This window comes from Bufo gargarizans, chromosome 6 (genome assembly GCF_014858855.1).
Source record: "Bufo gargarizans isolate SCDJY-AF-19 chromosome 6, ASM1485885v1, whole genome shotgun sequence".
NCBI classification, from domain to species: Eukaryota; Metazoa; Chordata; class Amphibia; order Anura; family Bufonidae; genus Bufo; species Bufo gargarizans.
Window position 1 is genome coordinate 350980034 of NC_058085.1, and position 27523 is coordinate 351007556.

Genomic DNA, 27523 nt, shown 5'->3' on the forward strand with positions numbered 1-27523 from the left:
CCAGCATAGAATCTGTAGCTTTATTAACTGCAGGAGCACATATGTGGTATATTTGTTGCTCTGCAATTGCGGCAGATTCTATGTTGGAAAGACAATTAGGTGTATGTTTGAACGAATAAGAGAACATTTTAATTCTGTAAAGACAGGAAAAGGTTGCCCCAGATTCATAGACCATGTAAGGACTGCTCATGCAGGTAATTTAGATTGCATCTCCTTCACAGGCTTGGAGACCGTGCCCGCCCCTCCACAGGGAGGAGACAGACACCACCTCCTGCTGCAGAGAGAAGCGAAGTGGATTCTGCGCACCCAGGCATTAGGTGAACTTGGCTTAAATGATAGAAATGATTTAGGTGTATTCCTCTGATTTGATGTGACATCGCCATCCTGATTGGATCACATTTATGTTCTGCATTGGTCTCTATATGTTATGAAATGTTTTTACTGACCCTTTAGGTAGGCGCATTGTTGTTGCCCGTTGTTATGGCAACACGTAGCGTTAATACCTTTAAAAGGGTGGCGCAAATGGACGCGCTGACACACAGCCAGATGAAGCGCATGTAGCGCGAAACGGCTGCCACTGTTTGGTGCGTGCAGTTGTCCGTCTGCCCCATGCCATGTCTTTGGTGGAATAAAGCATCGATTTGATACAGTTCACTGGTGAGTACTGCTGACTACTTTCTTTGTTGCGATTGTTCATATATACCTATCTTCTCAGCTGTGCACCACCGTGTACATAAACAAGAGAACCAGTGGATTTTGCTATACTCTGCTTGTTGTTTGAAAGGGTCTGAGTTTGTGCAGCTGTGCCGCCCGTCTCTACATTTGTTTAATTAAACAAGATTTATTTCCATCCAGTGTTGCATTAATTTTTCACCAAGATCTTGCATTAATGATGGTAGAGTCTGACTGCTGCGCAAAGCCTTCTCCAGCATATCCCAAAGATTCTCAATGGGGTAAAAGGTCTGGACTCTGTGGTGGCCAATCCATGTGTGAAAAATATGTCTCATGCTTCCTGAACCACCCTTTCGCAATTTGAGCCCGATGAATCCTGCCATTGTCATCTTGGAATATGCCCATGCCACCAGGGAAGTTATTGATGGAATAACCTGGTCATTCAGTATGTTCAGGTAGTCCGCTGACCTCATTCTTGGAGCACATACTGTTTGCTGAACCTAGACCTGACCAACTGCAGCAACCCCAGATCATAGCACTGCCCCCACAGGCTTGTACAGTAGGCACTAGGCATGATCATCTGCCTCTCTTCTTACCCTGATGTGCCCATCACTCTGGAACAGGGTAAATCTGGACTCATCAGACCACATGACCTTCTTCCATTGCTCCAGAGTCCAATCTTTATGCTCCCTAGCAAATTGAAGCCTTCTGGTTTGCCTCACTGATTTGTGGTTTTCTTACAGCTACACAGCAGTTCAGTCCCAATCCCTTGAGTTCTCTTCGCATCGTGTGTGTGGAAATGCTCTTACTTTCACTATTAAACATAGCCCTGAGTTCTACTGTTGTTTTTCTTTGATTTGATTTCACCAAACGTTTAAGTGATCGACGATCACGATCATTCAGGATTTTTTTCCCGCCACATTTTTTCCTTGAATACGGTGTGTCTCCACTATCCTTCCAGTTTTTAATAATGCGTTGGACAGTTCTTAACCCAATTTTAGTAGATTCTGCAATCTCCTTAGATATTTTCTCTGCTTGATGCATGCCAATGATTTGACCCTTCTCAAACAGACTAACATCTTTTCCACGACCACGAGATGTGTCTTTCGACATGGTTGTTCAAGAAATGAGAAGCACACTGGACATGCAGTGTATTTGTATTTCACCATGCACCATTAAGTGGCAAAGATATTTTTATTTTTTCCACTAATACACACAAAAATTGGCTTTAGAACAGATAACTGCACTACTAGGTGACAAATATATTTTACTTTTGCCACTACTACAAGACAAAAAGGGATGTAATTTTCGCACTTCACCACATAATATAATGGCAATTTGGATTCCCAGTCAGTGCTTCAAGGTGTAATAGGAATGTTCCTATGGCCCAGGCTGTCACCTCCCTGAATGAACACTGTTCAACAGAAATGCTGTGGAATGATTCCTCCCTATCCTTTCCCTACACCTTTTCTTATAACTATATTTATTTTTATTACACAAGAAAATATATAAAATATGACAGTACAGAGTATAATAACACAGACAATGCAAACAGTAATAAGTTGACCTGTTCTTCTTCAGGAGCTCCAAAGCTCCCCATTAAACCAAACAGTACATATAACTCAAATTTCCTCCTTGTCTGTTTGGGTTCCCCTTTCCCCTTCCCTAATCAACCCGACCCCCCCCCCCCCCCCAAAAAAAAAATATGTATTGTCTCGGTGAACAACTGCAATGGCCTCCCAAAGGAGTATCCATTATCTTCTCCTTCCCCCCCCCCCCATCCAATCAAGGGCATTCTTATATGGAGACTTATTGTCATTGCTTTCCCTACACCTTGAATAATCTTTCCCTGCACTTATAAATCGTTTTTTTTAGCACAATGACATTTTTTCTATCACTGTCCCTAGCGCCTGCAGACTTCTCTCCCTGCACTAAGTACACTGGTAAATGGCAGAATCTAAGATGGTTGCGCTATTTTATAGGGCTGTGACATCACAGGGCTGGCTGGCTGCTGATTGGCTGCATGCATGGCATTTTGGTTGATCCCGCCTTCCCAGAGTTCCTTGCCTCATGTCCTCACACGTGCAGGAGCCATTTTAAGAAAAATGCTATTCGTTACCACGAAGCGTGAGGAAATTCTCATTCGGTGTGAATCCAATTTTTCCTGAAATTCGTAACCAATTCCACTTTGTCATCTAAAATTTTTTTTTTTTTTGTGATTGTCTTATGTGGGGGCTCATTTTTTGCGGGATGACGTGACCTTTTCATTGGTGCTATTTTAGGGTACATAAGTCTTTTTGATCACTTGGTATTACACTTTTTGGAAACAAAGTGAAAAAAAGGCTGTTTTGGAGTATTTTTTTTTTATAATTTTTTACAGTATTCACCTGAGGGGGCATATAATGTGATATTTTTATAGAGCAGGTTGTTCCGGATGCGGGGATACCCAATATTTTTATTTTTGTTAAGTTTTACACAGTAAATGCATTTTTGAACAGAATGAAATCTTGTCTTTGTCATTGCCATTTTCTGACGGCCCTCACAGGCTAACAGGGAAGGCAGCACGATGCCTAAGGAAGGCATTGGGCTGCCGTCCCAGCCACCGGGTCCCCGTTACTGCAGCACGGGGACCCAATGGGACAGGGAGGGAGATTCCTTTACACACCCTGCACATGCCGCAGTCAGCGCTGACTGTGCACAGTGAGGGTTAAAGCGCCGGCATCTGTGTGTTGACCGATGCCGATGCATACATCAGGGCTAACGGGAACAGGCGTCCCCTGCAGCTGACCTGGCAGACGCAGCTCCTGCACCCGCCCAATCCCTGCACCGTAGCACTAAGGCGCTGGTCGGGAAGTCACTTCCCGCAGCAACGTACTATTACAGCGCTGGTCGGGAAGGGGTTAATCACACTTAGTGATTTATTCCCCCCCCCCCCCAAAAAAATCTTTGCATTCACGTTAAAACAGTCACTGTCAGATGGGTTTGGTAGCGGCTTTCTACCAATACTCATTGAAATAAACATAAAAGTGCTGCATGTACTGTATGCTAATGGTGGAGTAAGGTTGCTTAGATTCCTTATTTACCTGTGTAGAAGAGAATCCTCCATATGGGTTCTGCTGCTTGCTCAACCAGTTCACAGTCTGTGCAGCTTTGCCTGTATCTGGATCTGGACCAGACATATATGCGAGAAGCATATAGGAGGTCATCTCCACCTCTGCTGATGGAGCTCTGTACCAGTTTGTGTCTTCAGAAGGAGGAGTGGAATCCCGCTTCCAGTGCAGCTGTCCATCTGTAGGGTGGTATTAATACACATATAAAGATGAGCGGTGGTGCATAGAAGTCTGGCTTACTAACACATAGGCCATCCTCCAAATTTTTCAACACCTGTGTATCAAATGCAGTGCAACTTAATACACATCTCAAATGCTGCAGATTTTTTTGTTTTTGTTTGACAGAGTTTCATATTATGAATCAATTAATAATGTACAGGAATCGATGATCCCTTACTCTTCAAACATTATTCTAAAGAGTAATGTAACCCACTAATGTTAATGATATAAGGAATATTAGATGTCACCCCAGAGTTGCATGTATGAATGCAGTCAACCTGCAGCTTCCTGGGTTCATAGAACCTGATGCTCTGCAGTGATACTTTTACAATTTACAACATGCAGAAGATTATGCCATATATCATGCTGTATTCTTCAAGCTAAGTATTCACTTCTTACCTCCCCTCACTGCTTTTTCCTCCAGTTTGTCCATTAAAGTTTTCCTGAGTTCATTATCCCCACTCAATGTGAAGGTGTAGGCCAGCAGAGTCTGGGTATATACATTGCTGACATCCACAGAGGCTTTCCTCAGACAGGCCAGAGATTTACTCACTAACGGATTCTGAGAGGAAATAAAATAAATAAATATTTAATATTTTATTTCTACTAGTTAAAATAGCGGCACATATTTACATGTGGCTTGCCAATGTGTTCGCATGTGGTTTGCATATTTGTCTAGTTCTGGTATATGATCTCCAAATGATGCTTAAAGGAAGATTTCCAAGTGCATTATGCTCATCAAATGTCCTTTCCTTGCTTAGGGGTTAGTGATTGTATGCAGGTCATGAAGGGTTAAACAGTCAATATCTGGTATCTCTAGCAACCAATGATGAAGATCGGCTAACCGAGGGCAAACATATCCTTTTTCTATGTTCTGAATATATATATATATATATATATATATATATATATATATACAGACGTGGACAAAATTGTTGGTACCCTTTGGTCAATGAAAGAAAAAGTCACAATGGTCACAGAAATAACTTTAATCTGACAAAAGTAATAATAAATTAAAATTCTATAAATGTTAACCAATGAAAGTCAGACATTGTTTTTCAACCATGCTTCAACAGAATTATGTAAAAAAATAAACTCATGAAACAGGCATGGACAAAAATGATGGTACCCCTAACTTAATATTTTGTTGCGCAACCTTTTGAGGCAATCACTGCAATCAAACGCTTCCTGTAACTGTCAATGAGACATCTGCACCTCTCAGCAGGTATTTTGGCCCACTCCTCATGAGCAAACTGCTCCAGTTGTGTCCGGTTTGAAGGGTGCCTTTTCCAGACTGCATGTTTCAGCTCCTTCCAAAGATGCTCAATAGGATTGAGGTCAGGGCTCATAGAAGGCCACTTTAGAATAGTCCAATTTTTTCCTCTTAGCCATTCTTGGGTGTTTTTAGCGGTGTGTTTTGGGTCATTGTCCTGTTGCAAGACCCATGACCTGCGACTGAGACCAAGCTTTCTGACACTGGCTAGTACATTTCTCTCTAGAATTCCTTGATAGTCTTGAGATTTCATTGTACCCTGCACAGATTCAAGACACCCTGTGCCAGACGCAGCAAAGCAGCCCCAGAACATAACAGAGCCTCCTCCATGTTTCACAGTAGGGACAGTGTTCTTTTCTTGATATGCTTCATTTTTTCGTCTGTGAACATACAGCTGATGTGCCTTGGCAAAAACTTCGATTTTTGTCTCATCTGTCCACAGGACATTCTCCCAGAAGCTTTGTGGCTTGTCAACATGTAGTTTGGCATATTCCAGTCTTGCTTTTTTATGATTCGTTTTCAACAATGGTGTCCTCCTTGGTCGTCTCCCATGTAGTCCACTTTGGCTCAAACAACGACGGATGGTGCGATCTGACACTGATGTTCCTTGAGCATGAAGTTCACCTTGAATCTCTTTAGAAGTCTTTCTAGGCTCTTTTGTTACCATTCGGATTATCCGTCTCTTAGATTTGTCATCAATTTTCCTCCTGCGGCCACGTCCAGGGAGGTTGGCTACAGTCCCATGGATCTTAAACTTATGAATAATATGTGCAACTGTACTCACAGGAACATCTAGTTGCTTGGAGATGGTCTTATAGCCTTTACCTTTAACATGCTTGTCTATAATTTTCTTTCTGATCTCTTGAGACAGCTCTTTCCTTTGCTTCCTCTGGTCCATGTCGAGTGTGGTACACACCATATCACCAAACAACACAGTGATTACCTGGAGCCATATATATAGGCCCAATGGCTGATTACAAGGTTGTAGACACCTGTGATGCTAATTAGTGGACACACCTTGAATTAACATGTCCCTTTGGTCACATTATGTTCTGTGTTTTCTAGGGGTACCATCATTTTTGTCCATGCCTGTTTCATGAGTTTATTTTTTTACATAATTCTGTTGAAGCATGGTTGAAAAACAATGTCTGACTTTCATTGGTTAACATTTATAGAATTTTAATTTATTATTACTTTTGTCAGATTAAAGTTATTTCTGTGACCATTGTGACTTTTTCTTTCATTGACCAAAGGGTACCAACAATTTTGTCCACGTCTGTATATACTCACATAGGTGAATAAAAAATGTTAAACTTTTCTTTTTGAGTGTGGTGCCTATTTACTTTTTTTTATCTAGCTACCTATCTGTCATTCTAATCCTGCCTGTAATGATAAGCACATAACTGCATTAAAGTGATCTGTATTTGTCTACTTCTGGATTTTGCCACACCATCACCATAAGATTCATAAAGGAAGGTTTGTAAGTGTATTACCCTCAGCAAATTTCCCTTCCTTGCTTTAGGAGTTACTGATTGTAGATGCATTAACTGCCATTACCGGCTGTATAGACTAAAAAGTGACGCCTATTATTAGGCTTACTGGCCAGAGCAAAAACTGCTGAATTTTATAAGGGTTTTTAATACAGACATTGACATGGAAAATAAAAAATAACATCAACAAAAATTCTTAGAAAATTAGTGTAACATAGAAACACGATTTAAAAAGGTAATTTCTAATAACAAATTTCCCTTCTTTGTTCTCTAATGTTTCAGAGCCTGTGAACAGGCTGTAAAAAATATGAAATTAATTTGGACCCACTGTCCCACAGAGCCCCATAGCAACCACATGGGCTACCTTTATAGTAAATGTCCAACATACTTTCTCCCACTTCCATGGTCCACATTTGGACAGTTAGGTATGGTTTTAGCCCCCTTTTTCTGAACAAATGCAATTATTCAAGAAAATATGGTAATATCTGGCTTGCAGTCAAATGCTTTTTCTTGTCAAGACTTACAAACTTACCTGCACATCTATCCCAGCTTCCAAAAGGGACATAGTAATATACGTAGAAAGTGAAATTTCATCTTCTACTCCCCCCTGAAGCACAAAGTAATATGTTTTACATTTTTGTGACAAATCAAGTTATTCGTAATCTTTCATTTATTTATTACATATTGGAAAATTACCAAAATTACCACTGTGCCAACTAACTGGCTTGGCTTTTGTCTCAACCTAATAGCCTAGTAGTCCCTGGTATTTACTCTTTACTCCCTGTATAGGGATGTCGACTTTGCTGCAGGGAACCAACCAGGCTGCTTCCTCCTGGAGTAGTCCTAGCGTAGTTGGCAGCTGATGCATGGGGCACCAAGCAAAAAGGATTAGGTGACACTCAAAGTCAGGAAACAGGTGTAGGTCAGGGTGTGCTGAGTTTGTGCATATCTAAGAAATGAATCCAAAGTCAGGGCAGACAGAGTTCAAGACTATACAATTAATCAGAGCAGGCAGCAGATTATCAGAATTGGTAAACAGGCAGAAGTTTGGTACATGAAAGACAGAATAGCACACTTTCAGATGTTAACTAGACAACTAGAAACCTAAGCTCTGGCAACGAGTGAGAGGGTAGAGCAGCATTTACAGTATGGCAAAAGCTTATTATAGCATATTGAAGGTAGCAGAAATGGAAGTAGTTGTTTCTCAATTAATAAAGTTCTTAATATCGATTGACATGGAAGGCCGATAAAACAGATGGTCATACATTTGACACACCTTTTAAAATAGGTTGTCATTATGAGACACCATTTAACCTATTTTCATGTTCTTCATGTTTGAATTCCTCATTCCTTTTTACCTATTTTTGCAGTTTGAAATAGATGTCAAATTTTATCACATTTGCTCTGTACTTGACATACCTTCATGGCATTATTGAAAAGTCTTCCCACACTCCTGAAACATCCACTGTCTTGTTGGTTTTTTTGCAGCCAGGAGAAAGAATGGTTCAGGTGACTTTCATCTATAAAGATATAAGGTCGAGCTTTGCTGAAAGATTTCACTACAAATCCAGTCAACCTGTGGAAACAAATTGGAGATATATAAATGGCCAATGTACACAAGCATTGTATAGTCCATAATCCTATTCATCATAGACAACTCCTAATATGGTGGAGATCAGCTGATTGATGCAGGTCCATGTTGGAAGACCCCAGGCAAATCCACATTTTTGCTCTACAAAAGCACTTTATATTGGCTCTTTATATTGGCTTTCAGCTTTCTTCATTGATGTGTTATGTAAAATTAGCTTTCCTAAGCCTATTTGATGACAGTGGATGTAAAATGTGCAAATATTTTTCCCAGAAACTAAGAGGAGCATTGACTGGGTTACGATACTCCTCATGCATACGCTGCGTTTTCCATTAAAACATATAGTGCCCCAACCAAGGCCTCTCAGGAAGCCAAGCAATGTTTCTTTCCTCAGCTCCGCTAAAGGATAATACTGGGAAAATCTTATTATGAAAAAGCATTGATTGAACAGTTTGAGGCTACCATCCAAAACTTGGGAAAAGTAGGGGGAAATTGATCTATGAAGCACAAGGACATACAGTATGCATAAATAAACATGCTACAGATAAGCAAATCAATTCTATCAATTCAGAATTCATCCTGAGATTTCCTTAAAAAAATGGGATTTTAACCAGAACACTTAAAATTTGTTTCAGGTCTGCTTTCTTAAGCTTTTTCAAAAATTCAATTCATATCTGAATAGATTCTGGACTAATCAAATGTGCTCCATTTAGCCTAACAATCTAATATATAAAGCGTGTATGTGTGTGTGTATGTCCGCTAAAGGAATCCGCATCGTCGCATTTACAATCACGAAATTTGGCAAACAGGTACATCAGGTTTCCGGGAAGGTTTTAGACTAGGTCTCAGCTCTCTAGGATGTACCGTTCGTGAGATATTCCCCCCAAAAATGCGTTAGCCAATAGAATCTTGGTCACATGACCCTTATCAGCCAATAGAAGGTCGCAGGTCCTCCAACCTCCATATACACAGTTTTATTCCAGGTTTCCATAACTACCCAGCCACTGCTGTAGGATAGCTTTAAAGGAAATCTGTCACAAGGATAATTGCTATTGAAGTAAAGCCATGGCCTAATAGCACTTAATACCTTATTTCAAGATGTGCTTTTTATTCCAACAATAGATGTTTTTATCCTCTGGAAATCCAGTTTATTTGGTATGCAAATGAGCCAGTAAGGTGCCCAGAGGGGCGTCACTCTTGCAGAAAGGAGCCCAGACACGCCCCCTGCCACAATGTGTCTACCCTCAAAAGACTTAAAATCCTGACCCCAGGTCCTACTAAACCACGCCCCTTATCGGTTTAGTCCACGCCACCTCCCACTCCTGAGCCAACAGGGATTGAAAAAATGAAGGTAAAAATCAACTTCTGTCAGTTGCAGGGGTGGGAGGGAGGGTGACTTTCTCCCTGCAGCTCACACTCATACAGAACAGTGCTGCTGTCTTAGAGTGATCTGTTCAAAAGGATACGCCCCCGATCCAGTTAGGCCATGCCCCCTCCCACACCTCAGCTGACTGAGATTGAAAAAATGAAGTTAAAAATCAACTTCTAGGTCCCGCTAAGCCATGCCCCGATCTGGTTAGGCCACGCCCCTCCCACTCCTCAGCTGACGGGGATAGAAAAAATGAAGGTAAAAATCAACTTCTGTCAGCTGCAGAGGTGGGAGGGAGGGTGACTTTCTCCCTGTAGCTCACACTCAGACAGTACAGTGAGCTGTTCAAAAGGACACGTCCCCGATCCAGTAAAGGTCACTGTTAAGGCGGTGGGCTCCTGTGGAGGTCGCTGTCAAAGGGGTGGTTAGCTGTGAAAGTCACTGTTAAAGGGGAAGGCTGCTGTAAAGGTCAAAGTTAAGAGGGTGGGCTGCTGTGGAGGTCCATTTAATGGATGCGGCACTGTGGGGAGGTCAGTGTTAAGGGGTGGGGGCTGTGAAGGTTACTGTTTTGGGGGCGGGGTGCTGTAGATATCACTGTTATAGTGGATAGTGTTGATATCTTTTAACGACACACACAAACATTAAATGAAATAGATTAAATATACCCAAGCGAATCCGGATCCTTCAGCTAGTTGGTATATAAATCTTCCTAGTCTTCTATTTTGTCTAAAAAGCCTCATCTAATAAACATGAGTCTTTAAGAGAGACCCACCCTACCTAATATTCAACTGAAAGTGAGGCATGCAATCGAGTTTATTATTTATAACAACTAGAATATCCCACTTCTCTCAATAAGACATGCAAGTAAGCTCTTCTTCCAAAAAATCAAAAGAACCATAATGTCTCAAGAGAAAATTGCCTTTCTTAGTCGACTGGCCTTGGAGAGAACTCTCTGTTGTGCTCTTTATCATTAGGGACACCCAAAAAAATTTCATGATAAGTTCAAAGTTCGGCTTTGTTACAATCCAAACTTTTTGCAAACTTCGGGAAGAATTCTAAACCAGTAAAATTGATTTGCTCATCCATAGTTTTCCTCTGTCTCGTTATTCTAATTGCCCACATAATGCCATAGTTCAAAAGAAGAATTATTTACTTGTTATGAATAGTCTTGTCCTGCTGTCTGTACCAGGACGTGAACTGAAATTCTAAAATTCAGGGTTTCAACATAGCTTAAAGTTTCATGCACAGCAAATATAGCTATGGCCAAATCCACTAACCATGTGTTTCCTTCTTTGTCATTCTTTCCAAAAGCACTGTATGACCCATCATCACGTTGGTAAGTCAGCTGACGCTTATACCCTGTGACAATCAAGAAAAAAAATATAATGTAAAAGCAGTCATAAAAATCTAATCATGCAAACATCTATTAATCGTATTTCTATCTGTCTGTCTATCCATTCATCTGTTGATTAACTGTATCTGTAAATGTATCAATCTATCCATTTGACTTTCTATCCATCCATTTGTCTGTCTATCTATATCTTTCATATTTATATATCTACCGTGCAGTCCATAATCTACAGCGTAGGATTAGAATTTATACCTAAACCAGTTAAGTCCATTATAGTCTATAAATAAAATATAATAGTAAGCAATGCAGAATTTCTTACCGCTCTCCAGGAAATTCTTGGCTTTGCTCAGGATTTCGCTGTTCAGTTGATGAGTCTTCTCCAGATAATTCAAGATATAGATATTAGGAGCAAAGAGAACCATGTTCTGCTCTCCACATCCATATGGCATGGCCAGAAGACGATCAAGGTTCTGCAAAGCTGTGCCTATGATATCTCCTGCAAGGTAATAACAAAATGTCTACATTATTAGAAAATGGCTATATACATACACTACAGACCAAAAGTTTGGACACACCTTCTCATTCAAAGAGTTTTCTTTATTTTCATGACTATGAAAATTGTAGATTCACACTGAAGGCATCAAAACTATGAATTAACACATGTGGAATTATATACATAACAAAAAAGTGTGAAACAACTGAAAATATGTAATATTCTAGGTTCTTCAAAGTAGCCACCTTTTGCTTTGATTACTGCTTTGCACACTCTTGGTATTCTCTTGATGAGCTTCAAGAGGTAGTCACCTGAAATGGTCTTCCAACAGTCTTCAAGGAGTTCCCAAAGATGCTTAGCACTTGTTGGCCCTTTTGCCTTCACTCTGCGGTCCAGCTCACCCCAAACCATCTTTATTGGGTTCAGGTCCGGTGACTGTGGAGGCCAGGTCATCTGGCGCAGCACCCCATCACTCTCCTTCATGGTCAAATAGCCCTTACACAGCCTGGAAGTGTGTTTGGGGTCATTGTCCTGTTGAAAAATAAATGATGGTCCAACTAAACGCAAACCCAATGGAATAGCATGCCGCTGCAAGATGCTGTGGTAGCCATGCTGGTTCAGTATGCCTTCAATTTTGAATAAATCCCCAACAGTGTCACCAGCAAAGCACCCCCACACCATCACACCTCCTCCTCCATGCTTCACGGTAGGAACCAGGCATGTAGAGTCCATCCGTTCACCTTTTCTGCGTCGCACAAAGCCATGGTGGTTGGAACCAAAGATCTCAAATTTGGACTCATCAGACCAAAGCACAGATTTTCACTGGTCTAATGTCCATTCCTTGTGTTCTTTAGCCCAAACAAGTCTCTTCTGCTTGTTGCCTGTCCTGCGCAGTGGTTTCCTAGCAGTTTTACCATGAAGGCCTGATTCACACAGTCTCCTCTTAGCAGTTGTTCTAGAGATGAGTCTACTGCTAGAACTCTGTGTGGAATTGACCTGGTCTCTAATCTGAGCTGCTGTTAACCTGCGATTTCTGAGGCTGGTGACTCAGATGAACTTATCCTCCGCAGCAGAGGTGACTCTTGGTCTTACTTTCCTGGGGTGGTCCGCATGTGAGCCAGTTTCTTTGTAGAGCTTGATGGTTTTTGTGACTGCACCTGGGGACACTTTCAAAGTTTTCCCAATTTTTCGGACTGACTGACCTTAATTTCTTAAAGTAATGATGGCCACTCGTTTTTCTTTACTTAGCTGCTTTTTTCTTGCCATAATACAAATTCTAACAGTCTATTCAGTGGGACTATCAGCTGTGTATCCACCTGACTTCTCCACAATGCAACTGATGGTCCCAACCCCATTTATAAGGCAAGAAATCCCACTTATTAAACCTGACAGGGCACACCTGGGAAGTGAAGACCATTTCAGGTGACTACCTCTGGAAGCTCATCAAGAGAATGCCAAGAGTGTGCAAAGCAGTAATCAAAGCAAAAGGTGGCTACTGTGAAGAACCTAGAATATGACATATTTTCAGTTGTTTCACACTTGTTTGTTATGTATATAATTCCACATGTGATAATTCATAGTTTTGATGCCTTCAGTGCGAATCTACAATTGTCATAGTCATGAAAATAAAGAAAACTCTTTGAATGAGAAGGTGGGTCCAAACTTTTGGTCTGTACAGGAGCTGTACGCTCATACACACGCCCGTATACAGGAGCTGTACGCTCATACACACGCCCATACAAAGAGATGTACATTCACACACACTTCCATATACAGAAGCTGTACGGTTATACACAGGTGTGTCCAAACTTTTGGTCTGTACTGTATATATAAGAGTGACTATATATACAAAACATGTACAGTATTATCCTATATATGAGAAAAGACCCTGTAGTAGAAATGTAGCTATAAATACAATATTGAGGTTTGTGGACATAATAGAAAGTGCATTAAATATTTGCCCATGTGGCCCCAGAATCCGATATTTCTGATGGTGCCACCTGATGAAGAGATCCATGCATTGTAGACCTTACCCAACACTGTTATGTAAGCTCTTTCAGAATCCTCTAGAATATTATCAGGGATCTTCAGAGATATCTCTTCTACTTTAGGCTGGCCTAAAATATAATAAGAAAAGATTTTATTAGCGTATTAACTAAACATTGCATTTTTTCAAATGTAACATGCCCATCCAATCGAGTAAACACTATAGTCATTAACAGTAAAGGGGTTGCATCATGTGAACATTTATGATGCATCGACAAGATATGCCATAAATGTCCAAAAGGTGTGGTTCCCACACTTATTGCAAGAACGTGGGAACTAGAGATAAGCAAATTTTTCAAAAATTCAATTCACAGGTTCGCTGAATTTTTGCGATAAAAATTTGGTTCGATCCGAATATATTTGAGGTGAATTACGTTAAAAAAATTGATATTCCCTGGCTTCTGAGAGCCTTTATAGTGGTGTAGAACACTGTGCCTTGTAGTAACACGCATAGGGAGTCTGCTTTGGTAGTGAAATAATACTGTGAGTCCGTATAACATGGAGATGACAGGCGTCGCTCTTAGAATCACTGCACACTGCACTTATTAGGGCAGTCACGGGACCCAAACTCACTAAATAACTCAGCCTTACAGGTCGATGTTAGCGCCAAGAAGAAGAGCACTTCTTTTACATCGTCGCCAGCTGATTCCACATAGATGTCTACAGAACCTGTTCAATTAAACGCGTATACTGTCACACGTGTGACAGGTGTTAGAAGGTCTGAAAGACTGGCTGCACATGAGTAATCTGACAGCCTCTTTTGGTTAAACTTTGTCTGTGTTTTGCTGTTATGTCCACACCTCCTGTTCAGGTGTGGATCATGTGACCTTTACTTCCCCCTATTTACTCCGACTTTACCCATCACTTCTTGCTCTGGATAGCTTCATTTGGTTTTAGAAGAGCTGGAAGTGAAGTGTTCCGCTTGTTGTGTTTTGTATCCCCCTGTTGTTTACTAGGCCTCAGTGACACGCTGGTTCCTTGACCAGGGAAGGATCGGGTTGTCTCTGCCCTATCATTACCTTTAGGGCATCCAAGGGTCTCCAGGGTTTTCTAGGCTCCTGTGTATGGGCATCTCTACCATCGAGAGGTGCCCATACGGATAGGAGTTAGGGCCAGGATCAGGGTTTTATAGGTGGTGACCATTTTCCTTTCCTAGCGGTGAGGCCTAGTGTCTTTCCCCTTTCTTCTTCATGTCTTTTTGTGTTCTACTACATCCATGACATCCCCCTGAACAGAGTGGAGAGCAGTAAGTTTGTTTTGGCGTCACTGATTTGTGACCTCTCTCTGATCTGTCAGAACAGTAACTCAAAAAAAACGAACCATACGCCTTCACTTGGTCAGCATTTGCTCAATAATCCATCAGTATTGCTAATGCCCCAAAAAAACAGGAGTGGATTTAAAACAGAGATGAAACGTGAATGGAATATTTGCATGTCTTCTTTGTTTTGTAACCCACTCCTGCTTTTGGCTACCAAATCATAAGCCAATTATGATGGGACCATACAGGCCTTACAGCTGCTACACAGACAGGAGGTGGCGGCAGCATGAGGCAGGAACAGAGTGGCACAAAGACAAAGTGTGGAGGTGTCAGCAGCATGAAGAGGCCAGAGTAGCACTACAATGAGAGATTGCAGAGGTGGCAGCAGTATGAGGAGGCCACAGAGTGGAACGAAGACAAAGTGTGGAGGTGTCAGCAACATGAGGAGGCCAGAGTAGCATGACGACGAGAGATTGTGGAGGTGGCGGCAGCATCAGGAAGCCAAAGAGTGGCACACTGATAGTCTGGAGTTGGCAGCAGAATGAGGAGGCCACTGGGTGGCACAATGACCGAGTCTGTAGTTGTCAGCAGTATGAGGATGCCAAAGGAATTTAAAGGGATGCATCAGTCCAACTACATGACAGCTGAGAGAGGCTAACGAGATGAAGAACTGAAAACCAAAACAAAGAATAGCTCAAGGAGGAGGTTCTGAAAGGCATCTGTCAGAGCTTCTCAGATGTCTGGTTGTGACAACATTCTACATTTGACCATGTTAATCTCTGGCGGCCTAACAAAAAACTGCCAGACTGCCCAGTAGGAGATTTTCCCCCCCAACAGTCCACACTGACTGACTGCTACAGCTGCTGCTTCCGTGAACCCCTGCACCACAACTTCCCGGGCAGGTAGGCTGCTGCGAAGCAGGTGGTCTACTCAGGGCACGTTTGGCTTCCGACCTCCCACTGCTGCCACCCTGCTGACTCCCAGCCATGCTTTCAAGACATATAACCGCCGACTAGAGTTGAGCGAACAGCTGGATGTTCGGGTTCGAGAAGTTCGGCCGAACATCCCGGAAATGTTCGGGTTCGGGATCCGAACCCGATCCGAACTTCGTCCCGAACCCGAACCCCATTGAAGTCAATGGGGACCCGAACTTTTCGGCACTAAAAAGGCTGTAAAACAGCCCAGGAAAGAGCTAGAGGGCTGCAAAAGGCAGCAACATGTAGGTAAATCCCCTGCAAACAAATGTGGATAGGGAAATGAATTAAAATAAAAATTAAATAAATAAAAATTAACCAAAATCAATTGGAGAGAGGTTCCATAGCAGAGAATCTGGCTTCCCGTCACCCACCACTGGAACAGTCCATTCTCAGATATTTAGGCCCCGGCACCCAGGCAGAGGAGAGAGGTCCCGTAACAGAGAATCTGTCTTCATGTCAGCAGAGAATTAGTCTGCATGTCATAGCAGAGAATGAGGCTTCACGTCAGCCACCACTGCAACAGTCCATTGGCATATATTTAGGCCCAGCACCCAGGCAGAGGAGGGAGGTCCCGTAACAGAGAATCTGTCTTCATGTCAGCAGAGAATTAGTCTGCATGTCATAGCAGAGAATGAGGCTTCACGTCAGCCACCACTGCAACAGTCCATTGGCATATATTTAGGCCCAGCACACACACAGGCAGAGGAGAGAGGTCCCGTAACAGAGAATCTGGCTTCATGTCAGCAGAGAATCAGTCTGCATGTCATAGCAGAGAATGAGGCTTCACGTCAGCCACCACTGCAACAGTCCATTGGCATATATTTAGGCCCAGCACACACACAGGCAGAGGAGAGAGGTCCCGTAACAGAGAATCTGGCTTCATGTCAGCAGAGAATCAGTCTGCATGTCATAGCAGAGAATGAGGCTTCACGTCAGCCACCACTGCAACAGTCCATTGGCATATATTTAGGCCCAGCACACACACAGGCAGAGGAGAGAGGTCCCGTAACAGAGAATCTGTCTTCATGTCAGCAGAGAATTAGTCTGCATGTCATAGCAGAGAATGAGGCTTCACGTCAGCCACCACTGCAACAGTCCATTGGCATATATTTAGGCCCAGCACACACACAGGCAGAGGAGAGAGGTCCCGTAACAGAGCATCTGGCTTCATGTCAGCAGAGAATCAGTCTGCATGTCATAGCAGAGAATGAGGCTTCACGTCAGCCACCACTGCAACAGTCCATTGGCATATATTTAGGCCCAGCACACACACAGGCAGAGGAGAGAGGTCCCGTAACAGAGAATCTGGCTTCATGTCAGCAGAGAATCAGTCTGCATGTCATAGCAGAGAATGAGGCTTCACGTCAGCCACCACTGCAACAGTCCATTGGCATATATTTAGGCCCAGCACACACACAGGCAGAGGAGAGAGGTCCCGTAACAGAGAATCTGTCTTCATGTCAGCAGAGAATCAGTCTGCATGTCATAGCAGAGAATGAGGCTTCACGTCAGCCACCACTGCAACAGTCCATTGGCATATATTTAGGCCCAGCACCCAGGCAGAGGAGGGAGGTCCCGTAACAGAGAATCTGTCTTCATGTCAGCAGAGAATTAGTCTGCATGTCATAGCAGAGAATGAGGCTTCACGTCAGCCACCACTGCAACAGTCCATTGGCATATATTTAGGCCCAGCACCCAGGCAGAGGAGGGAGGTCCCGTAACAGAGAATCTGTCTTCATGTCAGCAGAGAATTAGTCTGCATGTCATAGCAGAGAATGAGGCTTCACGTCAGCCACCACTGCAACAGTCCATTGGCATATATTTAGGCCCAGCACACACACAGGCAGAGGAGAGAGGTCCCGTAACAGAGAATCTGGCTTCATGTCAGCAGAGAATCAGTCTGCATGTCATAGCAGAGAATGAGGCTTCACGTCAGCCACCACTGCAACAGTCCATTGGCATATATTTAGGCCCAGCACACACACAGGCAGAGGAGAGAGGTCCCGTAACAGAGGATCTGGCTTCATGTCAGCAGAGAATCAGTCTGCATGTCATAGCAGAGAATCAGGCTTCACGTCAGCCACCACTGCAACAGTCCATTGTCATAAATTTAGGCCCAGCACCCAGGCAGAGGAGAGAGGTCCCGTAACAGACAATCTGGCTTCATGTCAGCAGAGAATTAGTCTGCATGTCATAGCAGAGAATGAGGCTTCACGTCAGCCACCACTGCAACAATCCATTGGCATATATTTAGGCCTAGCACACAGGCAGAGGAGAGAGGTCCCGTAACAGACAATCTGGCTTCATGTCAGCAGAGAATCAGTCTGCATGTCATAGCAGAGAATGAGGCTTCACGTCACCCACCACTGCAACAGTCCATTGGCATATATTTAGGCCTAGCACACAGGCAGAGCAGAGAGGTCCCGTAACAGACAATCTGGCTTCATGACAGCAGAGAATCAGTCTGCATGTCATAGCAGAGAATGAGGCTTCACGTCACCCACCACTGCAACAGTCCATTGGCATATATTTAGGCCTAGCACACAGGCAGAGCAGAGAGGTCCCGTAACAGACGATCTGGCTTCATGTCAGCAGAGAATCAGTCTGCATGTCATAGCAGAGAATGAGGCTTCACGTCACCCACCACTGCAACAGTCCATTGGCATATATTTAGGCCTAGCACACAGGCAGAGCAGAGAGGTCCCGTAACAGACAATCTGGCTTCATGTCAGCAGAGAATCAGTCTGCATGTCATAGCAGAGAATCAGGCTTCACGTCAGCCACCACTGCAACAGTCCATTGTCATAAATTTAGGCCCAGCACCCAGGCAGAGGAGAGAGGTCCCGTAACAGACAATCTGGCTTCATGTCAGCAGAGAATTAGTCTGCATGTCATAGCAGAGAATCAGGCTTCATGTCAGCCACCACTGCAACAGTCCATTGGCATATATTTAGGCCTAGCACACAGGCAGAGGAGAGGTTCATTCAACTTTGGGTAGCCTCGCAATATAATGGTAAAATGAAAATAAAAATAGGATTGAATGAGGAAGTGCCCTGGAGTCCAATAATATATGGTTATGGGGAGGTAGTTAATGTCTAATCTGGACAAGGGACGGACAGGTCCTGTGGGATCCATGCCTGGTTCATTTTTATGAACGTCAGCTTGTCCACATTGGCTGTAGACAGGCGGCTGCGTTTGTCTGTAATGACGCCCCCTGCCGTGCTGAATACACGTTCAGACAAAACGCTGGCTGCCGGGCAGGCCAGCACCTCCAAGGCATAAAAGGCTAGCTCTGGCCACGTGGACAATTTAGAGACCCAGAAGTTGAATGGGGCCGAACCATCAGTCAGTACGTGGATTGGTGTGCACACGTACTGTTCCACCATGTTAGTGAAATGTTGCCTCCTGCTAACACGTTGCGTATCAGGTGGTGGTGCAGTTAGCTGTGGCGTGTTGACAAAAGTTTTCCACATCTCTGCCATGCTAACCCTGCCCTCAGAGGAGCTGGCCGTGACACAGCTGCCTTGGCGACCTCTTGCTCCTCCTCTGCCTTGGCCTTGGGCTTCCACTTGTTCCCCTGTGACATTTGGGAATGCTCTCAGTAGCGCGTCTACCAACGTGCGCTTGTACTCGCGCATCTTCCTATCACGCTCCAGTGCAGGAAGTAAGGTGGGCACATTGTCTTTGTAGCGTGGATCCAGCAGGGTGGCAACCCAGTAGTCCGCACAGGTTAAAATGTGGGCAACTCTGCTGTCGTTGCGCAGGCACTGCAGCATGTAGTCGCTCATGTGTGCCAGGCTGCCCAGGGGTAAGGACAAGCTGTCCTCTGTGGGAGGCGTATCGTCATCGTCCTGCCTTTCCCCCCAGCCACGCACCAGTGATGGACCCGAGCTGCGTTGGGTGCCACCCCGCTGTGACCATGCTTCATCCTCATCCTCCTCCACCTCCTCCTCATCCTCGTCCTCCTCGTCCTCCAGTAGTGGGCCCTGGCTGGCCACATTTGTACCTGGCCTCTGCTGTTGCCAAAAACCTCCCTCTGAGTCACTTCGAAGAGACTGGCCTGAAAGTGCTAAAAATGACCCCTCTTCCTCCTCCTCCTCCTCCTCCTGGGCCACCTCCTCTTCCATCATCGCCCTAAGTGTTTTCTCAAGGAGACATAGAAGTGGTATTGTAACGCTGATAACGGTGTCATCGCCACTGGCCATGTTGGTGGAGTACTCGAAACAGCTCAACAGGGCACACAGGTCTCGCATGGAGGCCCAGTCATTGGTGGTGAAGTGGTGCTGTTCTGTAGTGCGACTGACCCGTGCGTGCTGCAGCTGAAACTCCACTATGGCCTGCTGCTGCTCGCACAGTCTGTCCAGCATGTGCAAGGTGGAGTTCCACCTGGTGGGCACGTCGCATATGAGGCGGTGAGCGGGAAGGCCGAAGTTACGCTGTAGCGCAGACAGGCGAGCAGCAGCAGGATGTGAACGCCGGAAGCGCGAACAGACGGCCCGCACTTTATGCAGCAGCTCTGACATGTCGGGGTAGTTGTGAATGAACTTCTGCACCACCAAATTCAGCACATGCGCCAAGCAAGGGATGTGCGTCAAATTGGCTAGTCCCAGAGCTGCAACGAGATTTCGCCCATTATCACACACCACCAGGCCGGGCTTGAGGCTCACCGGCAGCAACCACTCGTCGGTCTGTTGTTCAATACCCCGCCACAACTCCTGTGCGGTGTGGGGCCTGTCCCCCAAACATATGAGTTTCAGAATGGCCTGCTGACGTTTACCCCGGGCTGTGCTGAAGTTGGTGGTGAAGGTGTGTGGCTGACTGGATGAGCAGGTGGAAGAAGAGGAGGAGGAAGCCGAGAAGGAGGAGGTGGCAACAGGAGGCAAAGAATGTTGCCCTGCGATCCTTGGCGGCGGAAGGACGTGCGCCAAACAGCTCTCCGCCTGGGGCCCAGCTGCCACTACATTTACCCAGTGTGCAGTTAGGGAGATATAGCGTCCCTGGCCGTGCTTACTGGTCCACGTATCTGTGGTTAGGTGGACCTTGCTACAGATGGCGTTGCGCAGTGCACACTTGATTTTATCGGATACTTGGTTGTGCAGGGAAGGCACGGCTCTCTTGGAGAAGTAGTGCCGGCTGGGAACAACATACTGTGGGACAGCAAGCGACATGAGCTGTTTGAAGCTGTCTGTGTCCACCAGCCTAAATGACAGCATTTCATAGGCCAGTAGTTTAGAAATGCTGGCATTCAGGGCCAGGGATCGAGGGTGGCTAGGTGGGAATTTACGCTTTCTATCAAATGTTTGTGAGATGGAGAGCTGAACACTGGCGTGTGACATGGTTGAGACGCTTGGTGACGGAGGTGGTGGTGGTGGTGTTGGTGGTACATCCCCTGTTTGCTGGGCGGCAGGTGCCAACGTTCCTCCAGAGGCGGAGGAAGAGGCCGAGGCGGCAGCAGCAGAATAGGCCGAGGCGGCAGCAGCAGAAGAGGTAGCAGGGGGAGCCTGAGTGACTTCCTTGGTTTTAAGGTGTTTACTCCACTGCAGTTCATGCTTTGCATGCAGGTGCCTGGTCATGCAGGTTGTGCTCAGGTTCAGAACGTTAATGCCTCGCTTCAGGCTCTGATGGCACAGCGTGCAAACCACTCGGGTCTTGTCGTCAGCACATTGTTTGAAGAAGTGCCATGCCAGGGAACTCCTTGAAGCTGCCTTTGGGGTGCTCGGTCCCAGATGGCGGCGGTCAGTAGCAGGCGGAGTCTCTTGGCGGCGGGTGTTCTGCTTTTGCCCACTGCTCCCTCTTTTGCTACGCTGTTGGCTCGGTCTCACCACTGCCTCTTCCTCCGAACTGTGAAAGTCAGTGGCACGACCTTCATTCCATGTGGGGTCTAGGACCTCATCGTCCCCTGCATCGTCTTCCACCCAGTCTTGATCCCTGACCTCCTGTTCAGTCTGCACACTGCAGAAAGACGCAGCAGTTGGCACCTGTGTTTCGTCATCATCAGAGACATGCTGAGGTGGTATTCCCATGTCCTCATCATCAGGAAACATAAGTGGTTGTGCGTCAGTGCATTCTATGTCTTTCACCGCTGGGGAAGGGCTAGGTGGATGCCCTTGGGAAACCCTGCCAGCGGAGTCTTCAAACAGCATAAGAGACTGCTGCATAACTTGAGGCTGAGACAGTTTCCCTGGTATGCATGGGGGTGATGTGACAGACTGATGGGGTTGGTTTTCAGGCGCCATCTGTGCGCTTTCTGCAGAAGACTGGGTGGGAGATAATGTGAACGTGCTGGATCCACTGTCGGCCACCCAATTGACTAATGCCTGTACCTGCTCAGGCCTTACCATCCTTAGAACGGCATTGGGCCCCACCATATATCGCTGTAAATTCTGGCGGCTACTGGGACCTGAGGTAGTTGGTACACTAGGACGTGTGGATGTGGCAGAACGGCCACGTCCTCTCCCAGCACCAGAGGGTCCACTAACACCACCACGACCATGTCCACGTCCGCGTCCCTTACTAGATGTTTTTCTCATTGTTATGGTTCACCACAACAACAAATATATTATTTGGCACAATGTATTGTATTCAAATTCAGCGGGATATAAATTTGAGGCCTAGTATTTAGGCGCTGGGTGACCGGTATGGATTTAGTGACAGAATTAGACTTGGAAATGCACAGAAGCGTGTGTGTGTGAAGTTATTCTGAATGACCCAATGTGCACCTTGAATATTATATACCCTTTTAGGGATAGATTTCAAATAGCTCTGATATAGCAGAAACCACTAAATTATGAAATTGCTAAATTGGGAATTGTATTTCAACCCAGAACAAAAAATGTGCTTTGACGGACACTAAATAACTTTCCCAGCCACAACAGGACAGCGTTAACGAGAGATTTAGCAGGATATAAATTTGAGGCCTAGTATTTAGGCGCTGGGTGACCGGTATGGATTTAGTGACAGAATTAGACTTGGAAATGCACAGAAGCGTGTGTGTGTGAAGTTATTCTGAATGACCCAATGTGCACCTTGAATATTATATACCCTTTTAGGGATAGATTTCAAATAGCTCTGATATAGCAGAAACCACTAAATTATGAAATTGCTAAATTGGGAATTGTATTTCAACCCAGAACAAAAAATGTGCTTTGACGGACACTAAATAACTTTCCCAGCCACAACAGGACAGCGTTAACGAGAGATTTAGCAGGATATAAATTTGAGGCCTAGTATTTAGGCGCTGGGTGACCGGTATGGATTTAGTGACAGAATTAGACTTGGAAATGCACAGAAGCGTGTGTGTGTGAAGTTATTCTGAATGACCCAATGTGCACCTTGAATATTATATACCCTTTTAGGGATAGATTTCAAATAGCTCTGATATAGCAGAAACCACTAAATTATGAAATTGCTAAATTGGGAATTGTATTTCAACCCAGAACAAAAAATGTGCTTTGACGGACACTAAATAACTTTCCCAGCCACAACAGGACAGCGTTAACGAGAGATTTAGCAGGATAAAAATTTGAGGCCTAGTATTTAGGCGCTGGGTGACAGGTATGGGTTTAGTGACAGAATTAGACTTAGAAATACACAGTAGCGGGTGTGTGTGAAGTTATTCTGAATGACCCAATGTGCACCTTGAATATTATATACCCTTTTAGGGATAGATTTCAAATAGCTCTGATATAGCAGAAACCACTAAATTATGAAATTGCTAAATTGGGAATTGTATTTCAACCCAGAACAAAAAATGTGCTTTGACGGACACTAAATAACTTTCCCAGCCACAACAGGACAGCGTTAACGAGAGATTTAGCAGGATATAAATTTGAGGCCTAGTATTTAGGCGCTGGGTGACAGGTATGGGTTTAGTGACAGAATTAGACTTAGAAATACACAGTAGCGGGTGTGTGTGAAGTTATTCTGAATGACCCAATGTGCACCTTGAATATTATATACCCTTTTAGGGATAGATTTCAAATAGCTCTGATATAGCAGAAACCACTAAATTATGAAATTGCTAAATTGGGAATTGTATTTCAACCCAGAACAAAAAATGTGCTTTGACGGACACTAAATAACTTTCCCAGCCACAACAGGACAGCGTTAACGAGAGATTTAGCAGGATATAAATTTGAGGCCTAGTATTTAGGCGCTGGGTGACAGGTATGGGTTTAGTGACAGAATTAGACTTAGAAATACACAGTAGCGGGTGTGTGTGAAGTTATTCTGAATGACCCAATGTGCACCTTGAATATTATATACCCTTTTAGGGATAGATTTCAAATAGCTCTGATATAGCAGAAACCACTAAATTATGAAATTGCTAAATTGGGAATTGTATTTCAACCCAGAACAAAAAATGTGCTTTGACGGACACTAAATAACTTTCCCAGCCACAACAGGACAGCGTTAACGAGAGATTTAGCAGGATATAAATTTGAGGCCTAGTATTTAGGCGCTGGGTGACAGGTATGGGTTTAGTGACAGAATTAGACTTAGAAATACACAGTAGCGGGTGTGTGTGAAGTTATTCTGAATGACCCAATGTGCACCTTGAATATTATATACCCTTTTAGGGATAGATTTCAAATAGCTCTGATATAGCATAAACCACTAAATTATGAAATTGCTAAATTGGGAATTGTATTTCAACCCAGAACAAAAAATGTGCTTTGACGGACACTAAATAACTTTCCCAGTCACAACAGGACAGCGTTAACGAGAGATTTAGCAGGATATAAATTTGAGGCCTAGTATTTAGGCGCTGGGTGACAGGTATGGGTTTAGTGCCAGAATTAGACTTGGAAATACACAGTAGCGGGTGTGTGTGAAGTTATTCTGAATGACCCAATGTGCACCTTGAATATTATATACCCTTTTAGGGATAGATTTCAAATAGCTCTGATATAGCAGAAACCACTAAATTATGAAATTGCTAAATTGGGAATTGTATTTCAACCCAGAACAAGAAATGTGCTTGAACGGACACTAAATAACTCGCCCAGCTACAGCACTAAGGACAGATTTAGCTGGATATAAATTTGAGGCCTAGTATTTAGGCGCTGGGTGACAGGTATGGGTTTAGTGACAGAATTAGACTTGGAAATGCACAGTAGCGGGTGTGTGAAGTTATTCTGAATGTCCCTATGTGCACCTTCAATATGATCTACCCTTTTAGGGATAGATTTCAAATAGCTCTGATATAGCAGAAACCACTAAATTATGAAATTGCTAAATTGGGAATTGTATTTCAACCCAGAACAAGAAATGTGCTTGAACGGACACTAAATAACTCGCCCAGCTACAGCACTAACGACAGATTTAGCTGGATATGAATTTGAGGCCTAGTATTTAGGCGCTGGGTGACAGGTATGGGTTTAGTGACAGAATTAGACTTGGAAATACACAGTAGCGGGTGTGTGTGAAGTTATTCTGAATGACCCAATGTGCACCTTGAATATTATATACCCTTTTAGGGATAGATTTCAAATAGCTCTGATATAGCAGAAACCACTAAATTATGAAATTGCTAAATTGGGAATTGTATTTCAACCCAGAACAAGAAATGTGCTTGAACGGACACTAAATAACTCGCCCAGCTACAGCACTAACGACAGATTTAGCTGGATATGAATTTGAGGCCTAGTATTTAGGCGCTGGGTGACAGGTATGGGTTTAGTGACAGAATTAGACTTGGAAATGCACAGTAGCGGGTGTGTGAAGTTATTCTGAATGACCCTATGTGCACCTTGAATATTATATACCCTTTTAGGGATAGATTTCAAATAGCTCTGATACAGCAGAAACCACTAAATTTTTAAATTGCTAAATTGGGAATTGTATTTCAACCCAGAACAAAAAATGTGCTTTGACGGACACTAAATAACTTTCCCAGCCACAACAGGACAGCGGTAACGAGAGATTTAGCGGGATATAAATTTGAGGCCTAGTATTTAGGCGCTGGGTGACCGGTATGGATTTAGTGACAGAATTAGACTGGGATATGGCCAAAAAATAACCACACTATTGCTGGTTAAATGCACTTGGTGATGGGCGCAGCTTGCCCCTGATGTAGTATATGGCCAAAAAATGAACAGACTATTGCTGGTTAAATGCACTTGGTGTCACATCTTGACCAACCACACTACTGAGGGTTAAATGCACTTGGTGACGGGCGCAGCTTGCCCCTGATGTAGTATATGGCCAAAAAATGAACAGACTATTGCTGGTTAAATGCACTTGGTGACGGGCGCAGCTTGCCCCTGATTTAGTATATGGCCAAAAAATGAACAGACTATTGCTGGTTAAATGCACTTGGTGTGATAGCTTGACCAACCACACTACTGAGGGTTAAATGCACTTGGTGACGGGCGCAGCTTGCCCCTGATGTAGTATATGGCCAAAAAATAAACAGACTATTGCTGGTTAAATGCACTTGGTGTGACAGCTTCACCCTGATGTAGGCTTTAGCCAAAAAACAAACGCACCATTGAGGGTTAAATGCACTTGGTGACAGGCGCAGCTTGCCCCTGATGTAGTATATGGCCAAAAAATAAACAGACTATTGCTGGTTAAATGCACTTGGTGTGACAGCTTCACCCTGATGTAGGCTTTAGCCAAAAAACAACCACACCATTGAGGGTTAAATGCACTTGGTCGCAGCTTGTGCTGGCGCACCACAAGACACAAAATGGCCGCCGATCACCCCAGAAAAATGTGACTGACAAACGGTCTGGGCAGCCTAAAAACAGTGAGCAATTGAGGATCAGCAGCTCAATGATCCACAGCTGCAGATCGATCAGTTAATCAAGTCCTTTGGAGGAGTTAATCTGCCTAATCTCGTCCTACGCTAATCAGAGCAGAGTGACGGGCGGCGCTATGTGACTCCAGCTTAAATAGAGGCTGGGTCACATGGTGCTCTGGCCAATCACAGCCATGCCAATAGTAGGCATGGCTGTGATGGCCTCTTGGGGCAAGTAGTATGACGCTTGTTGATTGGCTGCTTTGCAGCCTTTCAAAAAGCGCCAAGAAAGCGTCACAAAAGCGCGAAGAAAGCGACGAACACCGAACCCGAACCCGGACTTTTACGAAAATGTCCGGGTTCGGGTCCGTGTCACGGACACCCCAAAATTCGGTACGAACCCGAACTATACAGTTCGAGTTCGCTCATCCCTACCGCCGACGTGAACTGAGAATATATTTTTCTTTTTGTACTGAAATAGGCCACTAAACGCTTTCAACACATATAACCACTGAAGTAAACTGAGAATATATTTTTATTTTTGTACTGAAATACAAAATAACACATATAACCTGTGCACTGGCTGACTGCTACCGCCACTACTTCCATGAACCCCTGCACCACTACTTCCTGGGCAGCTGGGCTGCTGTGAAGCAGGTTGTCTACTCAGGGCACGTTTGGCTTCCGACCTCCCACTTCTGCCACCCTGCTGACTCCCAGCCATGCTTTTAACACATATAACTGTCGACGTAAACTGAGAATATATATTTTATTTTTTTACTGAAATAGGCCACTAAATGCTTTCAAAACAAATAACAGCCGAAGTGAACTGAGAATATATTTTTCTTTTAGTACTGAAATACAAAATAACCGCCGCACTGACTGACTACTACCGCCGCTACTTCAGTGAACCCCTGCACCACTACTTCCCGG

General features: G+C 44.1%; 1 protein-coding gene across 3 annotated transcripts in view; it reads right to left on the reverse strand.

Annotated features, from left to right (window-relative positions):
- Window positions 1-27523, reverse strand: part of LOC122942295 (alpha-2-macroglobulin-like) — a 186263-nt gene that overhangs the window by 20899 nt on the left and 137841 nt on the right. For all 3 annotated transcript variants that reach the window (XM_044299830.1, XM_044299829.1, XM_044299828.1), the window contains exons 23-29: window positions 13599-13682; window positions 11392-11568; window positions 10999-11080; window positions 8184-8340; window positions 7297-7371; window positions 4401-4563; window positions 3756-3961 (exon numbers count right to left, since the gene is read on the reverse strand). In XM_044299830.1, the coding sequence (XP_044155765.1) occupies window positions 3756-3961; window positions 4401-4563; window positions 7297-7371; window positions 8184-8340; window positions 10999-11080; window positions 11392-11568; window positions 13599-13682 (944 nt within the window). The remainder of the gene's footprint in view (window positions 1-3755; window positions 3962-4400; window positions 4564-7296; window positions 7372-8183; window positions 8341-10998; window positions 11081-11391; window positions 11569-13598; window positions 13683-27523) is intronic.